This window comes from Cimex lectularius, unplaced genomic scaffold (genome assembly GCF_000648675.2).
Source record: "Cimex lectularius strain Harlan isolate CLEC.00 unplaced genomic scaffold, Clec_2.1 scaffold184, whole genome shotgun sequence".
NCBI lineage: Eukaryota > Metazoa > Arthropoda > Insecta > Hemiptera > Cimicidae > Cimex > Cimex lectularius.
This window is the reverse complement of record NW_019392816.1, coordinates 517,136-544,334: the sequence shown is the minus strand read 5'-3', so window position 1 is coordinate 544,334 and position 27,199 is coordinate 517,136. Positions and strand designations below refer to the sequence as shown.

Below are 27,199 nucleotides of genomic sequence, written 5' to 3'. Positions count from 1 at the left end.
TATTTTTGCACACGTAAGCAAAATAGGTAAGTTGTGAGACAGACGGAATTCGATTGATCGGTCGATGGGTTTCATAAAAATTTCATAGTTGATAGTGGGGTCCTTCATTACCAGTACTGCTGCTTTTGGTACACCCTGGATTTTCCAATGTTGTATATAATAAAAAGCCGTTGTTTCTCGAAAATATGATTCAAGCTCAAACTTCTCTCGCGAGCGCACTACCTCCTTCTGTCATTCTCATTGATCAGTTATTTACTCAAATATGGATCGTTGGCAGAAGTCTGGATCGATGAGGAAGCATGCACTTTCTACATCACCTACACAGACTGGAAAGCGCCGAATTGGAAATGATGAGGGGGGAGGAAAACCATCATATGAAGACATTACTGACAACAAGCCAAATGACGAACAGCCTTCAGATTAAGCATCACACCAATACCCTGCATGCTCAAATTCTACACGTCTCCGAATAGGCGTAGCTCTATAGCCAGTGGAAGAGGAATATCTAAAAAGCGTAACTACCACGACAGCTAGTTATATTTGGGATTTATCGAGGCTGACGAGGGTAAAGCAAAGTGTGTGATTTGCGCGTAAGTCCTTTCAAACGGTTCAGTGGTTTCAGTTAAATTGGGTCGTCATTTTGAAGACACACAACCTGAACTCCGGGAGAAACAGGTTGATTTTTTTCATGAGGAAGCGTACTGAACTGGCTGCTTCTCATACCCTCGTTAAAACTCAAACAAAACCTGTTAAAAAAAACTTACTGAAAACATCGAACTGCTTAAGTTATTGAGAGGCACAAGAAGGAAACTCTTAAGATCGCTGAAACCTTCATAAAAGTTGTGTTAACGATATTGCATATTGCAAGCTTTACGAGTAAAACTAAATAGTAAAATAGTAGTAAATAGTAAAACTTATATATTCGGTGCCATTATCAAACAATACTGTCGACAGACGGACATTTCACTTATCATATGAGTGAAAGAATCGCTGGTTTCTAGTATCAATTAATTTCCTTCCAAATCGATGAATAACTGACGGGGTGATCTATTTTATTGGCTTTTGGCCGTTTATGAATTCTCACGATGTTTCGAGGAGGAATTTTTTTTGTGCAAACCACTGTATTCCATTGCAACAGATGCCGAAATATTTTATTTGTTGGACTGTTTTCAGCTAACGAAATTCGGTGTTCTAGTTGCAAAGATGGTTCAAAAACAATGACTAGCCAAACGAACAGAGTGATTACTTAAATAAAAGTTAAATCGAAAGATTGCAGTAGCAGTCATTGTGTTCTCCATAGATATGCTTTAGATAGGAAACAAATACCAGCCTCTTTTAATAAATTTGGATGAGTCTGTTCAAATGATTAATTATTGCGGTCATTGAAGTCATGACCTTTCACAATACTATGATGGGATATGGGAAGCATTCATCGTTTCCTGCTTCTTCATACAGAAGTGAGGTGGCTGTCTGCTGGGAAAGCACTTTCACGATTACGTGACATTCAGAAGTTTTATCTCTGCTGATGGACAACAATGCCAAATTTGCCAACGTTTTAAATTATGAGAAATGACAGTGTATAATGTCGTATTCATCAGATATTTTTATGAGACGAGTCTTTTTTGCAACGGGATTGTATCTCAACTTTCGAACGCATTTATTCACAACTTTCAACGTTCGCGCCTTCGGAAAAGAAATAATACAATTGTAGGCTGAATATGTTGAGAAAGAAGAATTCTCTTGAATATCAAAGTTAAGAACAGACAATATGAGATCATGGTTGCAATCACAACTGTGGTTCCAAAAACCAGTTACAATAACTAAGTTCAACCGTTTCGATACTGTTGATTTGAGGGGGTTTAAAGTAGTTAAGAGACCAGGTAATAAAAGAAAATTGAAGTAATGGTAGAACGAAATAGGGAAAGAGTAGAGTCAATATAACTTATAGTTTTAAACGAGTAATTAAGGTTTTTAGTTGAGTTGAAAGAAAGTTAATGGCACGAGCGGGATTCGAACCCACGATCTTCGGCTAGATACGCCGCTGCTCTACCACTTGAGCTATCGTGACCTCGATCCACTCGGACATCAACTTCCTATCTCAACCCCACCTTATGATTTTTCCCTCCTTTTTGCCATGTTTCAAATGCCGTGTAATCGGATTGGATTCTCGACGACAAATGAAATGGCCACGGAGAGCTTTAGTGAAGTGTACTTCATTTTAATCATTAAAATCACTAATTTCGTGGTCCGCTTGACCAATTAATACATTACAATTAATTAAGGTTTTTTGTTGAGATGAAAAAAAAGTTAACGGCACGAGCGGGATTCGAACCCACGATCTTCGGCTAGATACGCCGCCTGAAAAATGGCAAAAAGGAGGGAAAACTCATAAAGTGGGGTTGAGATAGGAAGTTGATGTCCGAGTGGATCGAGGTCACGATAGCTCAAGTGGAAGAGCAGCGGCGTATCTAGCCGAAGATCGTGGGTTCGAATCCCGCTCGTGCCATTAACTTTTTTTCATCTCAACTAAAAACCTTAATTAATTTAATGTATTTATTGGTCAAGCGGACCACGAAATTAGTGAATTTAGTTTTAAACGAGTTTGAATAGTGAATTAAAAATGTGTTTTAAGAGCTTTACGGCAAATTTTCAATGCAAGGTATCTGAGTGATAATTGATTCTAAGTGAATTTCTAGAACTTTAGTTTTATCAATTTAGTAAAACATTTCATTATTAATAGAGCAGAGTAAGTTTAGCTGAAGTCAGTAGATCTGATAATTCTAGAAAAGGAATTTAACAAAATAAATACTTAGAGATAGTAAGCGAAAGATCATTCAAAGAGCACTATATGTGAAGAAAAGTAAGTTTGCACGGAAGTATGACTTGATCAGTTCTTGAGTTAATGGCTTTAAATAGTTTAAGTTCATCAGCGAAATTTAGTGAATAAAAAGTGGTTTACATTTCGATAATAATGACCAGAAATAAAAGAGGATCAAGATGAGTCTTGAGTTACACCTGAAGAAGCCTGAAATTTGAAAGATGGGTACAGCTAAATTAAAACAATTTGATACCTGATTTCTTATTTAAATAAGAAGACGTTGTTTTTAATTTAATCTTGCATAATTTATAATTAACTAACAACACAACTTTAATTTTCATTTCAATTTTGTATATCTCACTGTCAAAAACAAACTGATATTTGTTTAAATTAAAATCAGCCGAGCCTCTCGATTTCGATTTTTTTACCTAAAAGCCAATTTAATTGTTTAGGAAAGTAGAATGGAACTGCCCTCACTAAAACGATTTTCTCCACGTTATTAAAAATTCATGTTTATGTTAGTCATCATATACGGTAAACGGCTCAATATCGATTACGAATCCGTTGCATTCCGTTGATTATCTTCGATTTCAACTTTCAGTTTGTCGTCGTCGACCTTTAAGGTTACCTGCGCACGCTACCTTGGGTTGTATCTTGACAAATGCTTCACCTGAAAATGACACATACAAACTAAAAGACAGGAACTTAAAAAGACGCTTCGGACTTCCCTATAAACTACTTGGAGGTAAATCTACATTGTCGCCAAAAACAAACTTACTTTGTACAAAACGCTACTCCAATCAATTTGGATATAGGGCTAGAATGAGAGGGCACCGCTAAACTAAATGTCCAACGAATTCAGACCTTTCTGAAAGTCCTTGTAATTACCAGAACAAGCCGCCACAACGACCCCAAAGTTCTTTTTGTAAATAAATTAATCCCCATCAATTTTTTTAAGTTCTACGATGAACTCTCCACTCACTCCAATCCACTGGCTCAATCCATGTCTATCATAATCCATCCGTATGTTATGTCTGCGCGGGAATCACCGTGATTAAATAAAATAAAGGTAAAACGGAATTATTTGATAGAATTGAATTTATTTTAAACAATTTATTATGAATGAACAAATAATTTGCAAATAAGATAATTGAACTTTAAACAAACTATAATAATGACTTACTTTTAAAACAAAGTGTATTCCTTATAATAATAAAATGATATTAATGATATTTATATAAAAATGAAATTAAACATTTTTGAAATAAATTTTTTTTCTTTACAAACTCATATTTATAGACAGCCTAGATTAAGGAGAGTGCCTTAGTCACGGAGTCTGGATCGTTTTTTTGTTTTGCTTTTTCAATTTCTATTTTACAGGCAACACGGATGGGAGCGTTTTCACCAGCGAGCAGATCACCTCTGTTCCCAATGTTTACTTACGCACGGCCTATACCCGGCCACTTCTTTGTTAGAGCTTTATCGCCCCACATGTACAGTATCGCCAATCCAAACTGCAGTGTGGCAATTTCAAATTGTGACGGTCCTTATCATGGGATGGTCCCTATAACCCAGGAAGTAGATTGAAGCGGACATGGCCCCGGGACCTCCTCGCCAAGAACTAGTCCTTATGTAAAGTTGGAAGAACAACAATAGTTGCTATCCCTCCTCAAAACATAATACGTTTGATAAAATTCATAAAATTACAAAATGTATTATTTTATACAAAATGGAAATAAATATGTTATTAGAAAAAATATAATAGATTTTTCTATAAGTTATTTTAAATGTTACAGATTTGTATGCTAAATCATAATTGTTTTTAGAAAATTTTACCTGAATATGGGTTCTGATTCCAAAACATCCATGATGATAATGACAACAAACTATCACAAAATAATGTTGTCTTTAACCCTACCAGTAAATAACCAAGGTACACTCACACACACGCATAACCAAGTAGTTGCTTCTTCATAGAAAAACACACGGATTGTATAACAAGTGCCCATGTACTTCGCTTGTCTGCATACTTTTCCATTTTTATCAAGTTATCCGCTGATCGGGGACCGTCGTATTCCTTAAGCTGCGACAGTTTGGAAGGCCTATGGCGATCTTTTTGAACCCATTCATTTGTCTATTTTTCTTTTATTATATTTGATTAATTTTAAATCAGTTAAATCGGATCCAATGTGTCTAATTCGTAAATTTTATAGGATGTTACATTTATTATTTTCTAATTCTATTGCTTTGTTTTAATTACATTGTCTTTTTGTAGTTATTTATTATAATTTGTAGTTAATTTACATTGTCTTTTTTTTACAACCTTTGTCTTTTTGTAGGTTTCATGGGTAAGAAGGAAAGATTACCATCTCCTTACAGTCGGATTGGCCCCTTACGCCGGAGATGATAGATTTCACTCTGCCCACCCATTCAACTCAGATGTAAGAAAATTGCCTTTTTTACTAGTTTTATACATTTTCATCGTGTATTTTTTTCTTTTACAATTGCAATACGACGTATTTAACTGTAAGGAAAGGTTTACAATGGTTTAAATAAAATACTTTTTCGATACAATATACATTTGCGGTAACACTTAGTATTTTGTGTTGTGAAAACACTGTATATATTTACTCTATTTATTTTGAGTTGAATGGAATCTTAGAAGTGTTCTGCCGAATGATCGGAACGCCCAAGTACGAAAAACCCATTACCATTTTAAACACCTAGGGCGAAAGTCATTACAGTGTTGGCTTTGACCTTCCCTTGAAAAGATTTGAAGCAGTATCAATTCGTGACGAGGGATAATCGAGCGAGTAGGTATTAACCCAGAAAAGCGGAGTGGAATGGCCCTTTGATTGTGGGTGACTCCGTTCCTATTAAGCCCACACTTCAATCTGAGCCAGCTCACTTTCAGCCAACACATATCCATTTATTTCTTTGCGTACGAATTTCTCAGAATTTTTACTTTCAATTCTATATATTGCATTCTTTTTAACCACTATGTCTGTATTTTATTTTCAGGATTGGTCTCTACAGATTAAGTTCGTCGAACTTAGGGATGCCGGCTTGTACGAATGCCAGGTTACTTCGCATCCTCCATCGAGCATTTTTATTCATCTGAGAGTTGTTGGTACGCTAAAAAATATATTCAATGTGTTCAGTGTTATTATTAACGATTTATTTAAATAATATCGACTAACTAACAATTTATGTAAATACGAATTGATTAATTTAGGCTGGGATTTTGAACTGTTAGTTGCAAAAGTAGAAACTCGTAAAATTAAGATAGATTATATCATTTTACCCTAAGTAGAACAACTTACGTGAATGTTCTCAATGACAATTTGACTCAATCAATTACTTGATCTTAAAGACTAGCGATATTTGTGGTCTCACAAATAATACATACAAATAACGATTAGCCAGTAAACACAAAATAACAGTTTGAAATAAAATGTTTATGTAACAATTCGTTAAATTACATTTACATTTGGGCAATATCTTCTACAATGAACAATAATTAATTACGCAATGAATAAATAGACTGAATTAGAATAAACGAAAAAACAACTTCATTCAGTTGATAATTAGTAACAACTCAAAATGCATTAATTAATTGTTTATTAAAATATATTAAAAATATATACACATACATTTAACATATTAAAAAATAAGACATACACATACTAGGATATATATTAATTTTTTTACAAGCTTTACTTAGAAAATGAAAGAACATTGTGTACAATGGACAGTTATGGGACAGAGGGAGGAACTTTAATAAGGCACCTCCAGCATCCCTTGACTGGAAGGTTGGTATGTCTGACCACGAAGACAGGAACTCACCTTAGTTCTCACCAGATTCAATAAAATAGCAAACGTTCTTCCTGTTATAAATGCCTTGTTAACTGCGAACAGTATTTGTTGGGTTCCTTGTCGTATGAAACGTTTTTATTACGCTAACTCATTACACTATCAGAAAAAAAAGAGTGAGGGAGAGTGAGTGGGAGAGAGAGAGAGAGAGAGAGAGAGAGAGAGAGAGAGTGTGTGTGAGAGAGAGAGAGAGAAAGAGAGAGAGAAAGAGAGAGAGAGAGGAATTTAGTACTCAGTAATTAGAAAGCTACTCGCTAGTTGAGATGAAGTGCATCGCTAAAAGTGAATTTTACATTAAATAAACAAAAAAAAGAACAGAAAGACAGAAAAGATCAGAAGATGACAAAATGCCAAACTCGTCTTACTAGGTGGTCAAAACGTGCTTGAAATGTTTAAATTCTTATTCCAATATTAATATTTCTTACAATTAATTAAGGTTTTTAGTTGAGATGAAAAAAAGTTAATGGCACGAGCGGGATTCGAACCCACGATCTTCAGCTAGATACGCCGCTGCTCTACCACCTGAGCTACCGTGACCTCGATCTACTCGGACATCAACTTCTCAACCCCACCTTATGAGTTTTCCCTCCTTTTTCGCCATTTTTCAATAATTGGTCAAGCGGACCACGAAATTAGTGAATTTAATTAATATTTCTTTTACGTTAGATTGTTATTACTTGAGCCCAACCGTTCTTAAATAAATTGCCCTGATTGCCACTGCGTTTCAATTCGTTTATAAATGGTGAAATATTGTCTAGAAAATGTTCGTACCGTAAAACGACTTTGTTGCTTGGTCGCTTTAAGGAAGTATCGATGTATATCGAAATTACATTTTTTTTACGTTTGTGTTAAATAACAACCTTCTTTGCACACAATGAATCTTGCTCAGTGCGATTCCGAGTTTTACAATTGATTTAAATAATTTAATGCGTGTTAAAAATCAAGTGGGTTGCGTTTTTTGGAACACAAAATTAATTTGTTTTATATTTCAAAATTAAACTACAAAATTTTTGTACACAATCAAACATAGGTCTTTGACATAACGACATTTAGAAGTGGTCCGAAGATTATTTAGACCGTGAATAATACAAAAACATTCTGTTAAATTTCATAATCATGGCGAGTTCTGATGTATCTTGTCTGGATGAACTCTCAACATCATATACTAAATAACATAAAAAATCGAGCTGAATAGGAAATCGCTTTTCCTGAAATTTGTACTTTCGTACAGTTTTCTTTAAAACAGTTACTCACATTCTTTTAATAATATATAGAGCAATAAGATGAAAACAGTCGTAGTGAGCCACATTTTCACAAAACACCGTGTTGCAGTGCGATAAATTATATATGAAAACTGGTGTAAACGGGCATAAATTTTAGATATTATAAACAGATCAATTCTTTATTATTTAATAACCTCTAGCTAAGAATTCGTAGTAATTAAATAAAATAAAATTAAAACTGTTTATTATAAATTAATGAGATTTTGATAAAATGGTACCGGAAAATAGAAATTTTTTGCATATCTTTGGACAAATAAATGGCCTTGAAAAATTGGGGAAGTGTAAAATTGTAAAGGTTGATATTTAACGTTTCTGTCCTTTCTTGAAAGGATTTTGGACATTGAAAAAAGAAGATTGATAATTCCAAACATGTACTTATGTCAATTTTTAGACATGTTTAATATCGTTTAGTCTTTATGATGACTTTAAAATAAGTCGAAAGCTTGGCACGTAACAATTGAATTTGTAGAAATGATGAAGGTGGGGTGAGTATGTGGATTAACGTTTTGTAATGATGGTTCTGCTCACAGATTTTTGTATACAATGATCCGGATTTCAAATATTAAACGCTCATCCTGAGTTTGAAGGAGTTACACACACGCATCTCGACATGAATTGTAAGATCCGTAATCGCCGATCACTCCCCCAACGCGACGTTCCAATGAGAATCTGGTTTTAATACCGCTCAATTTTGAACGTGCGAAAAACGTGAATTACAAAACAACTAAATAGAAGAAGAAGAATACATTTATTATTATACAAACGTAACAAACGTAAGTATACAATATATTTGCAATAAATTCTAAGCTTGGCAAAAAGTCGTCTGACGTCGTTGGGAATTCTTTCGATAATATTATAATTTAAGTAACTTTACGGTGGTGATATTAAAGATGATTTTAATTAACATAAAAAATACATAAGTCAACATAATAATCCTAACTAAAAACTGTTTATTTTCCACCCAGTAGTACAAAGTTTATCTTAGAATAGGAAATAACAAGTCGTGTACACCGCCACATCTCTATAAGACTAAGTTCCTTGAACTTAGGAACAAGTACGCCGGTTTTGGTCTAGTCGATGGTGTGGCCTCTGCCGTGTATAGTAAAGGAGTGGCCACCTTCTGGTCGCTGCCCCCCCCACCCCATTGAAGCGTATACACGGCAGAACTGTATGCGATCTGGCACGCTCTCGAGGCGGTGCGGACCGAGGAAGGCTCTGCCCTCCTCGTATGCACAGACTCTCTGAGCGCTGTTTGGGCCCTGCGAGACAGGTTCTCTGTGGACCCTCTCGTCGTGCTGTTGATGGAAAAATTCGCCGAGTCGAAGCGCTTCGGAAAAACGGTGGTTGTTGTCTGGATCCCCGGACACGTCGGGCTGGAGGGTAATGAACGTGCGGAAGAGGCGGCAAAGGCCGGGACGTCCTACCCTCCAGACCAGCCCATCGCGACCAGGCCCTCTGACGCCAAGCTAAAAGTAAAGAACATGATAAAAGAAAGATGGCAGCGTCAGTGGGCCGGGTCGTCCGAGAGGCCTTTGCGCATCAAGAGCACGATTCGTAGATGCCCCCCCCCCCCGAGAACCTGAGCCGGAAACAAGGAATCATCCTTACGCGATTAAGAATAGGCCATACACGGTTGACACAGGCACCTGCTATTGGGCCAAAGCCCGCGCAGGTGCCCCTTATGCAGAGAAAGGTTGCTCGATGTGTCCCACATATTGGAAACATGCCATACCTTGGCTCTCTACAAGGAGCGTGTAGGCATGCCATCCAATCTGAAGATGGTACTCGAGCACTGCAGCGAGTTTCAGAGTCCCCTGTTCCGCTTTTTAGGGGAAATTGGGTTTTTTTTATTGTATATAGTATGTCTTATGTGTTGTGTGTCTATATGTTTTGTCTGAGTGCATGTATTTATTAGCGTGAATGGCGCGGGGTGAGGCTGAAATATAACGTCATCATCGCCCTTCGAACGTTGAGAGCGTATGATTGTGTGTTCGGGATCGATGGCGGAATATTTATAAAAGTACTCCATCGACCTCAATCTAGATTAGTTTGAATATAGGTCGGTGGAGGAATATCAAGTACGCCACCGACCAAATGGAAGTATGGATGTATTTATGGATATGAATGTATTTAAAAAAAAAATTAATATACTAATTTAACAACGAGGAACAAAATTAATAATAAAATTCTTTTATTAAGTTGTACTGTATTCCTAGGCTTTTCGGGCAAAAACAGTTAATAAATAGGTTTACAGAACCGAGGGCTTGTCAAATCTCTGACAATTGCTGAACCATCGAGAGAGCTACTTCCCATGTAGAGCTGGCGAAATGCACCAGATCAAGGCATTCATAAAGGAAATTATAAAGATCCTCCCTGAAATTCAAATAGCACATAGAATATCTTTCCCTAGGAGTATCCTTCCTGAACCAGGGCCAATAATTGAGAAATAGTAATTCCTCCCTCAGCTTGAACAACAAGCTCAGTTGACACAGATTCAATCCATAGTCACTGCAGACAAAAACACTGACTTCCATATCTGACTGAAAGGATTCTATACAAAAATAAATAATATTATCCAAATAAATACTGTAAATTAGTGATTAATTTGTATGCCACATATTTCCAATAATAATCTGTTGTATTATTTATGCATTTACCTCCATGTTTAATTGTAAATTTTTTATTTCAAATTTTTCAAACCAATCTTGTTCCCTCCATTTGTTGAAACTGGGTAACACTGTTGAATTTTGTATTAGTATTTTGTTTAATTTAGAGGGTCGTTAAATTTAGACAATTTGATCGATTTAGGCAAATGTAGTTGAACTCTCGTTTTAATTTCTCTCCAGCTTTCGTCTATATATTTAATATCGCAGTCATTACACGTTTGTATATTTTGTACACACAAGTTTGTAAAACCCGCTTTTTGACAAGTTGTCAACCTTGTCTTTAGGTTTTGTGAGGGTGTTTCTAAGTGAAAACACACATCTAAAAGCTACTCAACTTTCTTGTTTAATAATTTCACCTACTTTTTCTGATAGTTCCCCAATGTATAGAAAGCAACGAAAACCTAATGATTCATTTTTGGTGGGGTAGCTGTTTGATTGTTGCTTCTTTTAAAGTTAATTTTTTATTCTTTTTACTAGCAACCTATCGGTGAATATTTCTTGATATCCATTGTTTTGAGCCAAGATATTGAATTCGTTTTTTCATCAGGTCCTCACCGGGATCCGTATCCTTCGTGAATAAAGACTACTATTGAAAATATATTTGTTTCCTTTTGCATACTTTATTTCTTCTAATATGACCTGCATACTTTGTATAATGAATTGAATTACGTCACATTTATCAAGATTAATTAATTGTGTTAAATATATCCTTGTGCCTCAACTTGGAATTGATAATTAATTGTAACATGTGTCATCAAGTCGAGCAAGTTTCATGTAATAGTAGGGCCCGATCTTAAACACACACCATAAATGTTCACATACCTGTTCTGTTCTAAGAGATATTTTCTTGATGTAAATAGAATGCATAATCACCACATGGATTTCAGCATGGTAAAGCCCCGACTCCCAACATCTATTGAACCTATGGAAGAATGTTGTACCTAATTATCTATGTATAATTTAAATAAAACATTTATAATCTATTTTGAAATTCAAATGTTTCAGATGGGATTATTATTTCAAAATTTGTGGAAAGGAGCATTTTGCCTGACATACAAGGCCAACGAATACTCAGACTACGTTCATCGTAGAATTAACTTTATTTTAAGTTACATAACAAGACATCAAAATAGAAGGAGTCAATCAAAATTAATTATTTATGAACAATACAAGATTTCTGTATTTAATAATGTTTTATACTGTAACACAATATATGTACCACGATATCAAGTTTCGACAAATAACTTAGGAAAAGGTTCAGTAGATAGTCGCTATTGTTAAATTTATAGTTTCGGTCCAGTTTCCTTTTCTCCACGGATGTAGAAAAGATAGACCGGTTCTGGGATCGCCTCCACCTTACAATTTCCACCCCCACCTTCATGGAGTCTGATAGTGAACCCGCCTCCGTGTCCATACACCATCACCTTATCCATCCTTCTTTCAACGTAACCCACCTCCACCTTAATCCTCTTTACAATTTCCTCCTTAATCCACCTCCACCACATCACACCTTAAGCCTCAGCCCACTTTCTACGTACCACCATTACACTAAATTCCCAATCATGACGTCACCATTTTACGTCATTAAATTTATTAATGTATTAATATAAATGACACGTATTTAAATAAAACATTGGGTGAAATAAAAAAAACTTTATACGATTTTTGTTACACAAAATTTAAATTTAAAAGTTCTAACTCTAGTGATATTTTTCACTGAATATTGTACGAATGTACCACTTCATCGGTTAATAACGTTTCAGAAGAAAAACGCCCATTGAAGGTTTTTCGATATAAGTAGGTCCCAAGTAGTTCAGGTCGTTAGTTTTGATTTTGACGCCCTCCCACCACCTTCACCTTGTAACTTTAAATTACAAATCGAAATTTTTCCAATTCTTCGAGCGCTGTTTTCATAGAGAGCTCGCACATGATAAATAGAGTCCATTTATAATATAATTTATATTTGAAATTAAGTAACAAAAAAAGTTTGCTCTTATCTTGTTGAATTTTTAGTCTTCCTCCTCGGATGCAAGCAGATGTCAAAATGTTGAAAAAGGTACGAGCGTTTTACATTATGATAATTACTTTAAATCAAGGTTTCCATTGCATGCTCTACTCCCGCATAAATTGATTACTATTTTGGAATATTATCACGATAAAATCTTATCTCTCTTGGTGCGAAAGCCTTCTCACTGCGGTAAAGTGAAGATACAACAAGGAGGAAATATGAGACAATTTTTATACAACTATTTCATTTAAGGGTTTTTAGGGCCTCGCCAGGGACCGTCCAATCCCTCAGGTTGACGAGCGTTTAACCATCACACCAGTGATCATTCATACTTTCCTATCGTTATAGAATACATATTTCAAATACAGAAAAAAATGTTTGCTTTTAAAATAATTTATATATATATATGTCGGAAGAGGACTATTTCTTTGTAACTTTTTTGTAACTAATTATTAATTAATTGAACTATTAAAATGAGGATGTGTAGGCGTCGAAGAAACTCATTTTATGTCTTCCTTGGATGCTTGGTAATCCCCTCGAAAGTAATGCAATATAGTGAAACCGGAGGATAGTTGCTGCCATGGGGAAGAAAGCCCTACGTAGTGTCCTCTGGGGAGATTTTGGCAAAGATCTGATGGTACAAAAAAAGACTAGTCACGAGTCTGGGCTCTGTAGTCAGTTGGTTGCAAAGATGATAGAGCTAGACCTTTGTTAAATTTTTATGGAGTAATACATTTTGGAGGGGGATGTCTGGCTTCGGCTTTTAATTAATAAGCGTTGTTATGAAATGTGAAAACCTGGATTATTTTATTATTGCCTCAATGACGGATTCAGAAGAAAAGCCAATCCTAGTTCCTTCCTCACTACTTCAAAATCAATCGTATATAAACAAAAAACATTAGTATCCTAATGATACTCTCAACACGACACACAACAGTGACACATCTACTCAGAAAACACACACTTTGAGTAAGTGCAAATAGTGTGATTAAACTTAAAATTTCCAAATTGTGTACATCATTGTATAAATTCATATTCATATCTTATATGTATTTGTATAATTTAAACAATGTTTGTAAATCCTTGCCCTGAAGATGATCTCAATAAAGATCGAAACTTTGGCACGGTAAAGAAAATGTTTTTCTAAACCTACATTACACCAGACCGCATTTCACGATCTCTAAATAATCATTGTAGGTAAATATCAAATTTTGCCCAATACCTTTTGTCATGGTGGTACAACACCTCTTAAAAATTAAAAATGAGTGCATGTTTATGCAGGTTTATTTGTCGTCCGACAAGTCTCGAAAATTTTTTGATATAATAGTAATGAATAATATTCCAGTAGCACCAAAGCGCGATGGTCTGAAAGTTAATGACCTGCAATGTTAACTGGATAAACGCTATTATTTTCATACTGTCTGAATACATTGTTGAACGACTCGAAAACATTAACATCTTTTAGTGGCGTAGGAATGTTTACACCGGATTTGCAATTTGGACGTTTCATTGTGATGCAGCTAGTTGTGGGTCAGTATTAATGTACTCAAATATTATTAAATACTTTGAGCAAAAATTGTCATTGTTATCCTCGTTTACGACTTACTTCCACGCTGCAATAGTTTCTAATAACTGTATATAAATAGATCGACAGAGGGATGTATTGATGTGTATTGCACCTAGTTAAATATCCTGACGCTTACATGATAGAAAAGGTGATTAAGAAAAATAAGGGAAAAGCCTTAGTATAGTGGCTCGGGTTCGATTCTTCACACAATAGCAGGTAGACATGAACCATTTCAGCATATAAAGGAATTGTTACTTTGTTGTACATTAGATTCGAGTATAGACTTTGACAAGTAAAGAACAAGGTCCGAAAACAAAACGCAAAAGTTATTAGTCGCCCTTTGGAGTTTACCAAATTTTGACATTTCTAGGACAGCCATTTCAAATAAATAAATGAAAAAAATAGAGGTTTTAATGGTGTATTTGAAGAATCTCCGTATATAACTGTAAACAAACGGCGCGGCGGTATCAGTCTCCCAATTCTAATCATTGAGGCCATCTTTGTTTTCTCTTTTTATTAGACATTATAAAATAAACGATTTTTAAAAGACAAATACACTATCTTTTCTTGTAGCGATGGTAATAATCTTCAGAAAAGTATATAAAAAGAGGGATGGTAAACTTCGGTCCAATCTTCCACGGGGAGTTTAAAAAAACCACCTCTCGTACCGGAAGAAAATATTGAACTTTCGAAAACAGCCGGATATAAAATTTACCGATATCATGTAAATGTTGAATGTAGAAGAATATAATAGTTTTGATGTGATCATAGAACGTATCGAATTACATTCACATTATCCTTACGCATCGATAAAATTAATATGGTTATGAGATTTGAATCACTGTTCAACACCAAGATATTTTCACTTTACCTTGCGACAGTTTGGTATATTTAGAGGTAAACTTTTTACAAGTAGACGATCGGGTGTACAACTGATGGTAAATTAACTCAGAACGCTTTTGCATTTTGTTCGATGAAATTAGGTACGAAATCTGCAGACAAGAAATAGATGGAATTAAAATCCGGGATTTTCTCGTATATATATATATATATACTATCAGAAATTTTTGATGTTGAAACATTTGAAAAAGGAAAAAGTCATATCTGTATCATTTAGAAGTTGAAAGTTGTACGGTTACCTGCTACTTACTACGACTTCGAGACTGTTGTGCCCGGTCAAAACTTTACTCAAATAAAAAAACTCCGTTTTGGAATTTTGGCATTGTATTCATACAGAAAAAATAATTCATTGGTGGATTCAGTCAAATTTTTTAATTCGAAATGTTACCCTTATAACGACGATTTAAGTAAAACAATTTCTAATAACTAATATAGATTGTTATGCTATATGTATGCAAACTTTCAAAAGAATTTCTAATCTCTCCCTAATCCCTCTCATTTACTTTCATTGTCTCAGTTCAGAGATGATCCTCTTCTTGTCTCATAATACATGATAGAAACATGATAGAATAATAGAATCCAATATCGTTCATAGAATGGCATAAATTTCAGAAGGCTGAACATTTAAATTCATTCCGTACCATGAGTTTGAACAGAGCATGTGTAGCATGTGTTTATTGTAGATCTTGACTCAAAATTACTCACGTTAACCTTTGGTTCTCCAACAAACCGTTAGAGGAATATGCGCGAAACGAATCCAAATAGTTGGTTAGATCGATATTTCCATAAAATAAAATTGGGACATGGTGATAAGTCTATGACCAATTAAATGTGATTTTACGCCGTCAGCTTGGCAGATATAAAAAGATTTTTGTTAAAGTATTATTAAAAAAGATGTTTCTCTCATATTTACCGATAATATATAAGACCTCCAAGATTTTGGTTATCCATAAATCGGAATTTTGGAACCAGTAGAAGAAGGGAGACATTGTTTACATCATAATATTACGCAATAGATGTGCATTTGTTTTCGTTCATACACCGTGTCTAATTGGATATTTGTAAATAATTTATTAGAGTTACTATTTAGCCTACAGATAATTTTTTAATAAGAAGGCACTTTAATAAACTCAAGATTTTTTGAATAAGAAGGTAATTTTTTTAAAAGGCGATTTTTTATCTGGATTAGAAATAATTTTTGTATGTCGGTATGAATGGTTAAACCTGAGGGATTGGACGGTCCCTGGCGAAATCCTAAAAAACCCGTAAACCAAAATTGTTGAACAAAAAATATTTCAAATCACCTCCAAGTAGTATCTCCATTTTGCGTGAAGACTTTCACACTTGCAGAGATACATATTTTATTGCAATAATGGTTAAAAAAAACAATCTATGGGTGGAAGGGTAGAGTATGCAATAGAAACCTTGATTAAAAGCGATTATCATAATATAAATTATATGTACCTTTTTACACAATTCGACCTCAGGTTGCGCTCCGAGGAGGAAGACTAGAAATTCAACAAGGAAAGAGCAAACATTTAAAAAATAATAATTTTATATATAAGTTATATTATAGATGAGCTCCTCTATTAATGTTAACGGGCTTTCAACAAAATCAGCGCTCGAAGAACTGGAAAAGTTTCTGATTTGAAGTTTCAAGTTAAGAGGTGACGTTGATGGGGGGGGGGGGTCAAAGTACTACTTCGGACCTACATATATTGGAAAATTTTCAATGAGCGTTTTTCTCCGAAAACGTTACTCACTGATGATGTGGTACATTCGTACAACGATATTCAGCGAAAAATATCACTATTGTACTGCCGATTTATAAAAATTTTAATTGGAACTTAATATAATAAAAATTGTATAAATTATTTTTATTTCACCTAATTTTTTATTTAAATAAGTGATATGAGATGTATTATTAATACATAAATAAATTTAATGAAGTAAAATGGTTATGTCGTGATTGGGATATAGTGACGAGAAATCTACACGCTTGTGATGGTGGGACGTAGGAGGTGGGCTGAGGTATAAGGTGTGATGTGGTGGAGGTGGGTTAAAGTGGAAATTGTAAGGCGAGTTTAAGGTGGAGGCACAGATTGTAAGATGGTTTAAGGTGTAAGCGGGTTAAGGTGAAAGAGGGATAAGAAGGTGTTGCGAGGAGGCGGAGTCTTAAAATGGTGATGTCATGATTGGGTTAGAGTGATGAGAGTCACCATACGCGTGTAGTGGTGGGATGAGGTTTAAGGTGGGTTAAGGTCTACACCTTCTTATCCCATTGTTTCTTTCCTTTAAATTTTTCATTCAAAAGATCTAAGCGTGAAATTATTTTTCAACAATGGCCAGAATATCGCTTTCTGACATAATCAACTCTTCTTCGTTATCAATCTTTTCTGTCTTCACGCCATAGCCGTCGTTAAAAATAAGGTTGGTTAATGAGGACGTAAAGGTGGAAATTGTAACGTTGGGGTTATTGCCGAGGGGCGTGTAAATGCTAAGGTGGGATAAGGTTTAAATTGGGTATAAGTGAAGGTGGGTAATGGAAATGTAAGGTGGATTCAGGTGGAGTCGGGTTACGCCGAAGGGGATAAGGTGTTGGTGGGACGAGGCCAAGGCGGGTTCACCGTCATAACCCATAATGGTGGAAAATGGGGTGAGGTGGGGGTGGAAAGTGTAAGGTGGAGCCGGGCCCAGAACCGGCCTTTCTTATCTACTCACGACCTATTAACAATAAAGGAATCGCGGGAAAAGATTTATTGTTTCTTAAGCCCATTGTAATTCACGACCGTGAATGCGACAAACGACCTTCGTACTTAAGAAGAATGAATTTTAACAAGAATTGGCTTCATCATTTTTATATCCAATGCAAACGGAACCAAAAGTACTGGCCCACAGTAAAAACATACCTTCAATGTTATGTTAATGAACCACATGTTAATAATAATAAGAATTGCCTGTTGCCGCCTGCAAGGTATCATGAGGAACATGAGAAAGTTGGATGGGCCATAACAAAAATCTTGTATCTTTTGGTATCTCCTTAATTCATAACTTTTTTTTTAAATTACTATAAAAGTTATTATCTTTAACTGTAAAAATCATCACCTCAACAAAATATAAAATTAGAAGTCTGCGAACAGACTACTTCAGTCTAGCCAGTCGAATTCCATCGATAGCTTCATTTAGTTAGTCTAATTGGGAATAATGCTTGATCGAATCTACAGTTTCGTGCTCAGAAAACTGCCCTATTGAATTAAACGATTATCTTCTAATCACACCATTCTCCGTTTTTGTGGGTTTATTTGGCGTTCGCTGTTTCCACGCTGACGGTTGTAAATTAATACACAAATCTGTGCTGATCAGCTCATTTATCATGCTCAAATAATTATTTCTAAAGAAAATTTATTGAAAAATTACCTATCTACTTTTAATTTAAGATCATCAAAATGAATAAAGTTTTGTTATGTATCTCTTGCGTAATATCAATGTAGGACGAGGTTACGTTTACGTTTGAAACGTTACCAATGGAAAAAAATGTATACATTCGGTTAAAGAAAATAACAACTTTTATAATGGATAGTTAAGTTTAGAACGATTCAAAACAAAAGTGACAGATACACCTAAAACTTATATATCATAAAACTTTGCATGGATTTCGCTATATTCCACCTTATCCAATTTATTGAATTTCGAGTCGATATCCTATTTCGTTGAAAGTACCTTTTCGGTTTGCTGCCGTTTAAGAAACTAATTTACATCTACTAAGAACGAAATCTGTTTTGACTATGAAAACTCTCCTATCTATATACAAGGTTGGAGGTCCGAAGTCGTAGAATGTAATGTGCTATATGCTGCAAGTGCTTTTAATCAGTTCTGTAGGTATAGAAATGACGATAGTCCATTCCTGAGTCCACTTTCGCCAAACGGAGTTGAACTGTATCTCATATCTTTCAGCCTTTATATTATATATCTCTTTATGTATCTTTAGTATATTATGTATCTCATATCTCTTTCCAATCTTCCTCTTACCTCGGGCTCACGATCCCTCTTTCCTGTTGCCCCTTTCTCTTTCCTGCTACTCTCTTTTTATATATATATCTTATCTCTCTCCTATCTTCCATCGATCTCTCCCTCTATATCTTTATCTCTCTCTTATCATTCCCTTTTTTCCTGTGAACCTTAGCCCAACTGCTTAACAGAAGTCAAAATAGTTAAGTAAACTTAGTCACTAGTGTATATATATATATATATATATATAGAGAGAGAGAGAGAGAAAGAGATATAGATATAGATAAAGATATAGATAGAGAGAAGTGTATATATATATTCACTTCTCTCTCTTTCTCTTACTCTTTCGCTCCCCCTCTCTATATACTTCTGTAGGTTACTCTTTCTCCCTTTCTCTTTCTCACGCTCTTTTTCTCTCTCTCTCTCTCTCTCTCTCTCTCTCTCCCTCTCTCCCTCTCTCCCTATCTACCTATCTGTCTATCTATTTAACTATCTTATAATTTTCCTATCTTTCTTTTACCTTGGTCAATCTCTCTCTTTTTCTCATCTATATCTCCCCTATCTCCCTCCAATTTCTCGCACTCTTTCTTCCTCTGTATCCTATCTCTGTCCTATCATTACCTTTCCTCTCTTATCTCTCTCTCTCTCCCTCTCTCTTTTCTTCTTCTTTTTCTTTTACTCTCTCTCTCACCCTCTCTTATTTTTTTTCTCTTTATCTCTCTATTCTCTCTGCTTGCGAACTTAACTTTTTAAAAAAGAGTCAATGTTCAGAAGCAATTTAAAAATATAACATTCGCTTAACACATAATGAAAAATATTTAAAACTCAATTATAAACAAATTAAAATATAAAAAAATCTATTATTCCCTTTGGTTCGCAGCAATCTTAAAAACAGAGTCCTGGTACATAAACAGTTAAAATTAGGAAATTTCCCTTAGATCAGTTTGCAAATACTTAAAATTTTTCCCTAAATCAACCAAGCTATTTTTGTGTATACCTAAGATGCAGACAAAATTAATTCCCTTTTCGGGACAATTTTAAAAAAGGGGGAAGAGAGAAATATAGGTAATAGAAATAACAAAATAGCAAACAAAACACGGTCATGTTTGATCCTCTCCGCTGGCAGTCAGTTAAAATTCTAATTCCAATTTTTTCAATTAAAAAACTTACTCGTGGAAAAAGATGGTTACTTTCATTAATAATTCTTTTTCTTAAGTTATGTATAAAAAATTTAAATTTTACGGGTTATTTTTAAGTGAGAATATACGCTTAAACAAGACAATACATCAGCTGGCTGAATAAGTATATAACTAGAGAAAATTTTCGAAATTCCATAGAAACGTTTAGAACAAAAAATACAATACTCTGGATGGCTACAAAAATAATCCTTAAATACACCAAACCTCACTGTTTTTAAGCTCCATGAAAATGTATCGAACCATAATTTAACTAAACAGCTAATGTCTCACCACACGTACAGCCATATCGTTTTTCAACATACTGCTGAAAAATAAAAATATAAACCTTGGTGAAATACCATGGAAATTTACACTCAGATAATTCTAAATCTACATTTTGTTACATTTAAAACCGTAGTCCATTGTAAATCAAACGTTTGATAAATTTGACACCGAATGTGATTATGATCAATCGGTCGTAATAATGTCCTTTTGAAAGTTTATTCCTTCCTATAGAGGCGATTTGATTGCACGGTTCGGATGTCATAACGAAGATAAAAGTATCTCGGAAGCGGAATTTTCCTCACCTCCTGTTATATTCGCGTTTTGAAATTAACAACTCTGTTATGAATCCGGCGAAGTTCAATCGGTTTTGACAATCACCATTTTGCGTGAACGTCCGTTATTCCGTTTCGCTAATCTAAATTAAAAGCGGATATGAAAGTGAACCACGCTCCCTGTAAGAATGTCACAAATTTTAAATGACACTTTCATGTCCTAAATTCTCCTCGAGAAACTTCCAAAATTTTAATCAGTCTTGAACGCATTATTACAAAAAAAGCTTAAATGAATGTTTTACAAAGTTTTCCAAACTCTTGTTTCTTTTGCCGATAAATTGCAACGGTGAAACTTTTTATGACTTTTTAAACAGGTTTTTGGAAAAGTGATATAAATTGTTCTGGAAAAAAGAATTTGCTATGTACTTTTTCTCTTCCGAAAACATAAGATTGTTTTTACAAGAATCGTTTATAGAATTGATAAAGCGATGATTTATTTGTTATAACTTAATTCCGATACTATTCTTTTATATGGCTGAGATCGCTTTGCCGCAGGTGTCTAATAACAGGGTTGGCTCACGATGCAAATACAATGGCTAAGCCAACTGTTGGAATCGATCGCTTTGAACCAGTATGTATAATATACATGTACCCCATTTCGCAAAATTGCTATTAATAGTGGCCTCCTATCCAAAGTGCACCATTACCAATAATTGGATCACTACCTTGGATAATTGGGGATGAAGGCCATGTAATTAAATTGTCCCTCTTGTGTATTCCCACTGTAAAACCAGATAAGAACCAAAGGGGATTTCACCCACAATGTCATGTGAAATAATACAGACAAAAAAATGTTACTAAAAACGATATCTAGCTGCACAATTCAAACAAACTGCAGTGATTTAAACCGAAACTTATCGTGCGGGTTGGCCTTATCTCAATGCCCAGTTAAAATCATTCAAGCGCTTAAACCACTTCTCTCGATACACCAACACACACTGCATACTGTCTCTGGGTGCGTATGTATAACGTTTGAAAAATCTTTTAATAACTTACAATAATTTACCACTTGTCATTAATATGTCTTCGAAGTAAAAAGTAAAAATGATATGTTGGTTTAATGATGATGATAAAGGCATAAAACAACGAAAGATTCACTAACGATTCTTATGATAGGGTAGAATGTCATGAATGGGGACAGTGGTGGCGGAGTGGTTAGGGCGTCCGTTCGTATTTATTACTCTAGCCGTTCTGGGTTCGAATCCCGGTCGAGCCCACTGTTTTGTATTGGATTATAGTACGAAATATGTATTGCAAATTGGTTTTACCCGTCGTCCGCGTCATCAACAGGGGTATAGTTGTATGAAAACACTTACTTACAATGACCATTTACTTTAAAAAAAGAAATAAATAAATAAAAATAATAATTTATTAGGTTTCGTGGTCCGTTTATCCAAATAGATTCTTTTCAATTAATTAATCTTTAATTAAGGTTTTGGTTGAGACAAAATAGTCAATGTCACAAGCGGGATTCGAACCCACGACCGTCGGCTAAATATGCCGCTGTTCTACCACTTGAGCTATCGTTACTTATATCCACTCAAACACTAACTTCCCAACTCAACCCCACCATTTGAATTTTCCCTCCTTTTTGCAATTTTTCAAATATCGTGTAATCTATTTGATTCTCGGCGACAAATGAAATGGCCACGGAGAGCTTTCGTGAAGTATACTTCATTTTGCGTATTACATTTATTAGGTTTCGTGGTCCGCGAGAATCAAATAGATACAAATAGATTACAAAGAATGTGAGGAAGAAAGGGAGGGAGAGAGAGAGAGAGACTGAGAGAGAGAGAGAGAGTGAGAGAGAGAATTTTATAATAAAGAAAGAATGTCTGAAAGGACAAAAATAAAAATGAGATGGATGAAAGAGAGGGAAACGGGTGTAGAATAGAAATAAAAATCAACTCCTAAAACAATTTTTCATTACGAAAAAGCCTAAAACATTTTACAGTCTCCACAAAGAGGCAGCTTTATTCCCTTTGTTCTATAGACCGCAATTACGCGTTTTTTTCACTCCAGTTGGGCAATAAAACGGTAGTGAACATGGACGAATCGGAATTTAAAAAAGTAGAAGTAAATATATATATATATATATAGACTGTGTAGTAAATACAGTCTTCCAGATATTTTTGAAAGGGTATTTTCTTTTTAAATTATCATATTAATGGGCAGAAGGCGATATGACATAAAATATATTATCTGTTTGAATGTCTGTTGTCTTTAATTTATATATTATTAATTTAATGTTTTTATTATTATTTAATCAAATTTTATCTATTGATTAAATTTATTAATTTTTTCTCATTTTATTTTATTTCTTTTTGAACTTTTAATACACATTACAGTTGTGATGGTATACTAAATATAAAAAATCACTTGATAATTGCAGTGAGTACAAAACGCCCAGCGGCGTTCCTCACTTAATGAGATTATTCATAAATTTGTTAACAATAGCTCCCAATAAATAATTATTTAATAGTAATAGATATGTAATAGCATGTAAAATGTTACAGAAAATTTTTAAAAATATCAATAAACATTATAAATCAGGGCTTCCCAAACTTTTTAGCCAGCGGACCCCTTTCACAGAACAAAATCCATGACAGACTTTCATTCAAGTATTTAGAATTAGCTACTTCTAGTGTATGTAGCCAATTAAAGTTTTATAAATTAGCCATCCATTCCTAATTAGGTGATGGAGAGGGATATCATTATGAAAACGTACATTAGATTGATATACTTAATTTGATTTATCAAATCCAGAACATAAAAATCAAATTGGACAGAACGGAATCGATAGGTATGTACAACTCGAGCGAATTTCAAAGTAATAATTTGAACATTAATGATTAATGAATTAATGGGAAGGGTGAGGTAGTTTTAGCCTCGACAATTTGGATATGTAGGGTTTAATTTTTGATAGCTCGAGACAGATGTCGGGTTCAGCATTTAGTCAGTTTCGGTATGTAGTTTTGGTAGCCGTATAGATAGAATATATAAATTGTTAAGTTGTGACAGATTGAAGAACACATTTTGCTTTTTCAACGAGTAGTTGAATTTTTTTTGTTTTCCAGACGGAAGTCAAAAATGGAGGTAACTATCAGACTCGAAAATAGATTTCAAGGAGGAATCTGAAGTAATGTTTATCAAATATTCGCATTCAGTTGAAGATAGACTGGTTGGTTTTGCCGAAATTTAAAACGGTTTGATTACCCATTCGTGGTCTTGCAGGATTGTATCTCGAGCTATTGGGAAGTAGTCACAAAGGACATCTCCTAACTTCGAAGGAATTCACATATTTTGTCAATCAACCTGCCGTTCGCAGCCTCCAGTTTGTTTTCTTAAAAGAAATATATTTAACACAGCAACTGAATTGGAACTCTATTTTTTCATTCTCAACAGATGGAGAAGGAAAAAATCTCCCCCAAAACGGGATTTTTTTTAAGCCATTAACTTTGTCATAGTCATCGAAAGATGTGATATTCTTCCCTTGCAAAGAAAGATTCATCTCATTCGTTTTAATGAAAATATCTTATAAATACGACAGTATACATTGCCATTTCCCCTCATTGAAAACGTTGGCCAATTTGAACTTGTGGTCCATCAATAAAGATAAGTTTTAAGCGCGTAATTTTTGTAATCGTGAAAGTGCTTTCACATAAGACAGCCAGCTACCTTCTGTACGGTGAAGATGGGAATATGAAGTACATCAACAGATAGTATTGTGAAAAGTCTTGACTTCAATGGCTGCGACTTGATATAATTAATTATTTCAACAGACATCCAAAACTTTAAGGGGCCGTCATTTGTTGCATAGCTAAAGCCTATCTGTGGAGAACACAATGACTGCTGCCAACTTTCGTTTTCAGTGCTCATTGTTATTAGTTTTTTTTACAATTTTATTTATTCATTCTCTGTTTACTTTTGTAAATATTACTTTTTCTCGACGTTTGCCGCCTACTGTTTGGGAAGCCCCGTTATAAATAATATAAATAGGAAATTAATTTAATTTTAGTTTATCGAGTTTCGTATGGTGCAAGATCAGAGTCGTGTTTGTGATCTTGGAGTTAATTGGCTCTGAGCAATTTCTTCGATCAGTTAGACCGGTCGTGTCGACTGAAGGTGTTCTTGACGTTAAGTATCCACTTCTATGGCTAGTTTGGTTTCGACCATACCACGGAGCATTTGTTATTAACTGTAGAATACGGTTCTGAATGAATCAGATGCCGATGACCATATGGCGCAACCGTATTGCCAGGACGGCCTAATTATCTCTATGTAAATAAGTCGCTTCACGTGGAAACAGCGAGGAGATACTTCAGTGTGTACATTCGATGCCGAGTCCGTGTGACAGCGTATTTGATATGTGTTTATTTGATTTTGGTTCAAGTAAAGCCCCAGTTATCGCACCGAAAATTGCTTAATTTGACCCGAGGCGTCGGTAAGTGAATTGAACTACTTGTAACTTCTTTAGGTTCACTTTACCATCCATCTTTTACAACATTTGCTGACAAGCACATCAAGTAAAATTGTTTTTTTTTTAAACCGTATTTACATACGCTTGAATAGGGAATTAGAGAAAAGGTCCCAGTACACTGCCTTGAGGTACTACCGATTTAATTCGGAAAGCCTGTGCGTACGCTTCTCCATAGCACAGAATATTTTCGATTCATAAGGTATGATTGTACGTTGCGGTACAGGTAACCATCGGGATGAGGTTTAGTTTAATTAATAAGCCTGGGTGTCACACTTTGTCGAATGCTTTTTCAGGGTCTCTACAGCCGAACGCAGACTTTCTTTTTCTCGTACGTGGCTAGTAGTACCTGAGGTGTTGATGTGGATAGGGGAGGAGGGATCTGAAGTCGAACTGGCTACGCGGAATTACTGGCTCCAAGTATAACATGAGCTTTGTAAGAGGAGCCTTTCGGAAACCTTAGAGAGAATAATATGAATATTGCTATGTAACTATTTTTTTAAAAAATCACTTTAACCCGCTGGATTTTAACTTCCTTTTAACTTTTTTAACTTCTTTTTTTTAGTTAATTCCTTTTCAAAAGAGGTTTTACATTCTAGTTAACCATCAAATCCTAAATTTTATTATATTCAGCAATTTTGCGAGGTCATATATTTTTTCAAAAGATTGGAGAAAAATTTGTAATTATTGGGTATCATTTTCTCAAAATCTCTACAACAATCTTTTTTATTCAATTTCTCTTAGTCTATTACGAATTAGAAGCTAGGAGTTTTTAAAAATTGTAATTTTTAATTCTTGGCAAGGTACTAAAATTGTAACAAACATTTACATTTTTTTATAGACAAAAATTTAATTTTCTGCATCTGAGCGTGTTTTTAATTCCTCGTTATTATTGTTTGCTTATTTTTGATGTACAAAATAAAAAAAGAATTGTTTCAATATGATGGAAAGATTTTCAGAAAAATTTGCCAAGATGGAAAAATACAACTTTTGACGAGAAGCTCGATTTTCTTTTTCTTCTGATGATGAGCATTTAAAGCTCGAAATCTGGAATGCTCCTAAAACAGTTTATGATTAGAACCATCCTATACAAACAATGAATCGACTTACTCAGCCCACCTCAATTATACCTAAGCTCGATTTTTTCCGTTGCTTCCCCCACCTTTCACCCTAATAAATACACTCACAACATTCAAACAAAACACATAATGTCAAACCACAGAGAATAGAGTAATGTACCCATCTCCTCTTTAAAAAAATTGGTGATTGAAATATTAAATGAAAAATATTAAACATGTATATTTCGTTTTTTTGATAGCGTCATTAGTTTAAGAAAATATCATCCGGGCCACATAAATAGGACACCCTTATATAACTAATAACGTCCGTGGAATATGTTTATTCCGCTTACGAAAACTCTGGATAAAGGTCTTGGAGAAGAAAGCAAATTTACTTGCTTCTGCCAAGCTTTCGAACTATCTTAAGGTCATCATTAGGGCAAAACAACCTTAAATATGTCTATAGAATGACATATTTGAGTTTTTACAGACGATCTCAAATTTCCTTGAAGACCGACTCAGCCCCAACATTGCCAAGGACTGTAGCAGTATCATATGTAAATAACAGTATATATTTACATTCTTATAATACGAACAAGTAAAATTTGGAGAGTCACTTCTATATTTGATGATTCTCACTTTTCACTCTAAACAGTTTTCCCTAAAAAATAAATAAAGCCTAATTTTGTGCGTCTATGGGGTACTCTATATTCCGCCAGAAATGCATCCAGTCCGGACGATAAAAT

The 27,199-nt window shown here is 34.7% G+C and overlaps 1 protein-coding gene across 1 annotated transcript in view; it reads left to right on the top strand.

Annotated features, from left to right (window-relative positions):
* The window catches only part of LOC106664048, a 282,049-nt gene extending 275,922 nt beyond the window's left edge, over positions 1-6,127 (top strand). Inside the window, exons 3-5 of the mRNA XM_024228371.1 lie at positions 5,158-5,259; positions 5,840-5,948; positions 6,054-6,127. Of these exons, the coding sequence (XP_024084139.1) occupies positions 5,158-5,259; positions 5,840-5,948; positions 6,054-6,127 (285 nt within the window). The remainder of the gene's footprint in view (positions 1-5,157; positions 5,260-5,839; positions 5,949-6,053) is intronic.
* Positions 6,128-27,199: the final 21,072 nt, after the last annotated feature.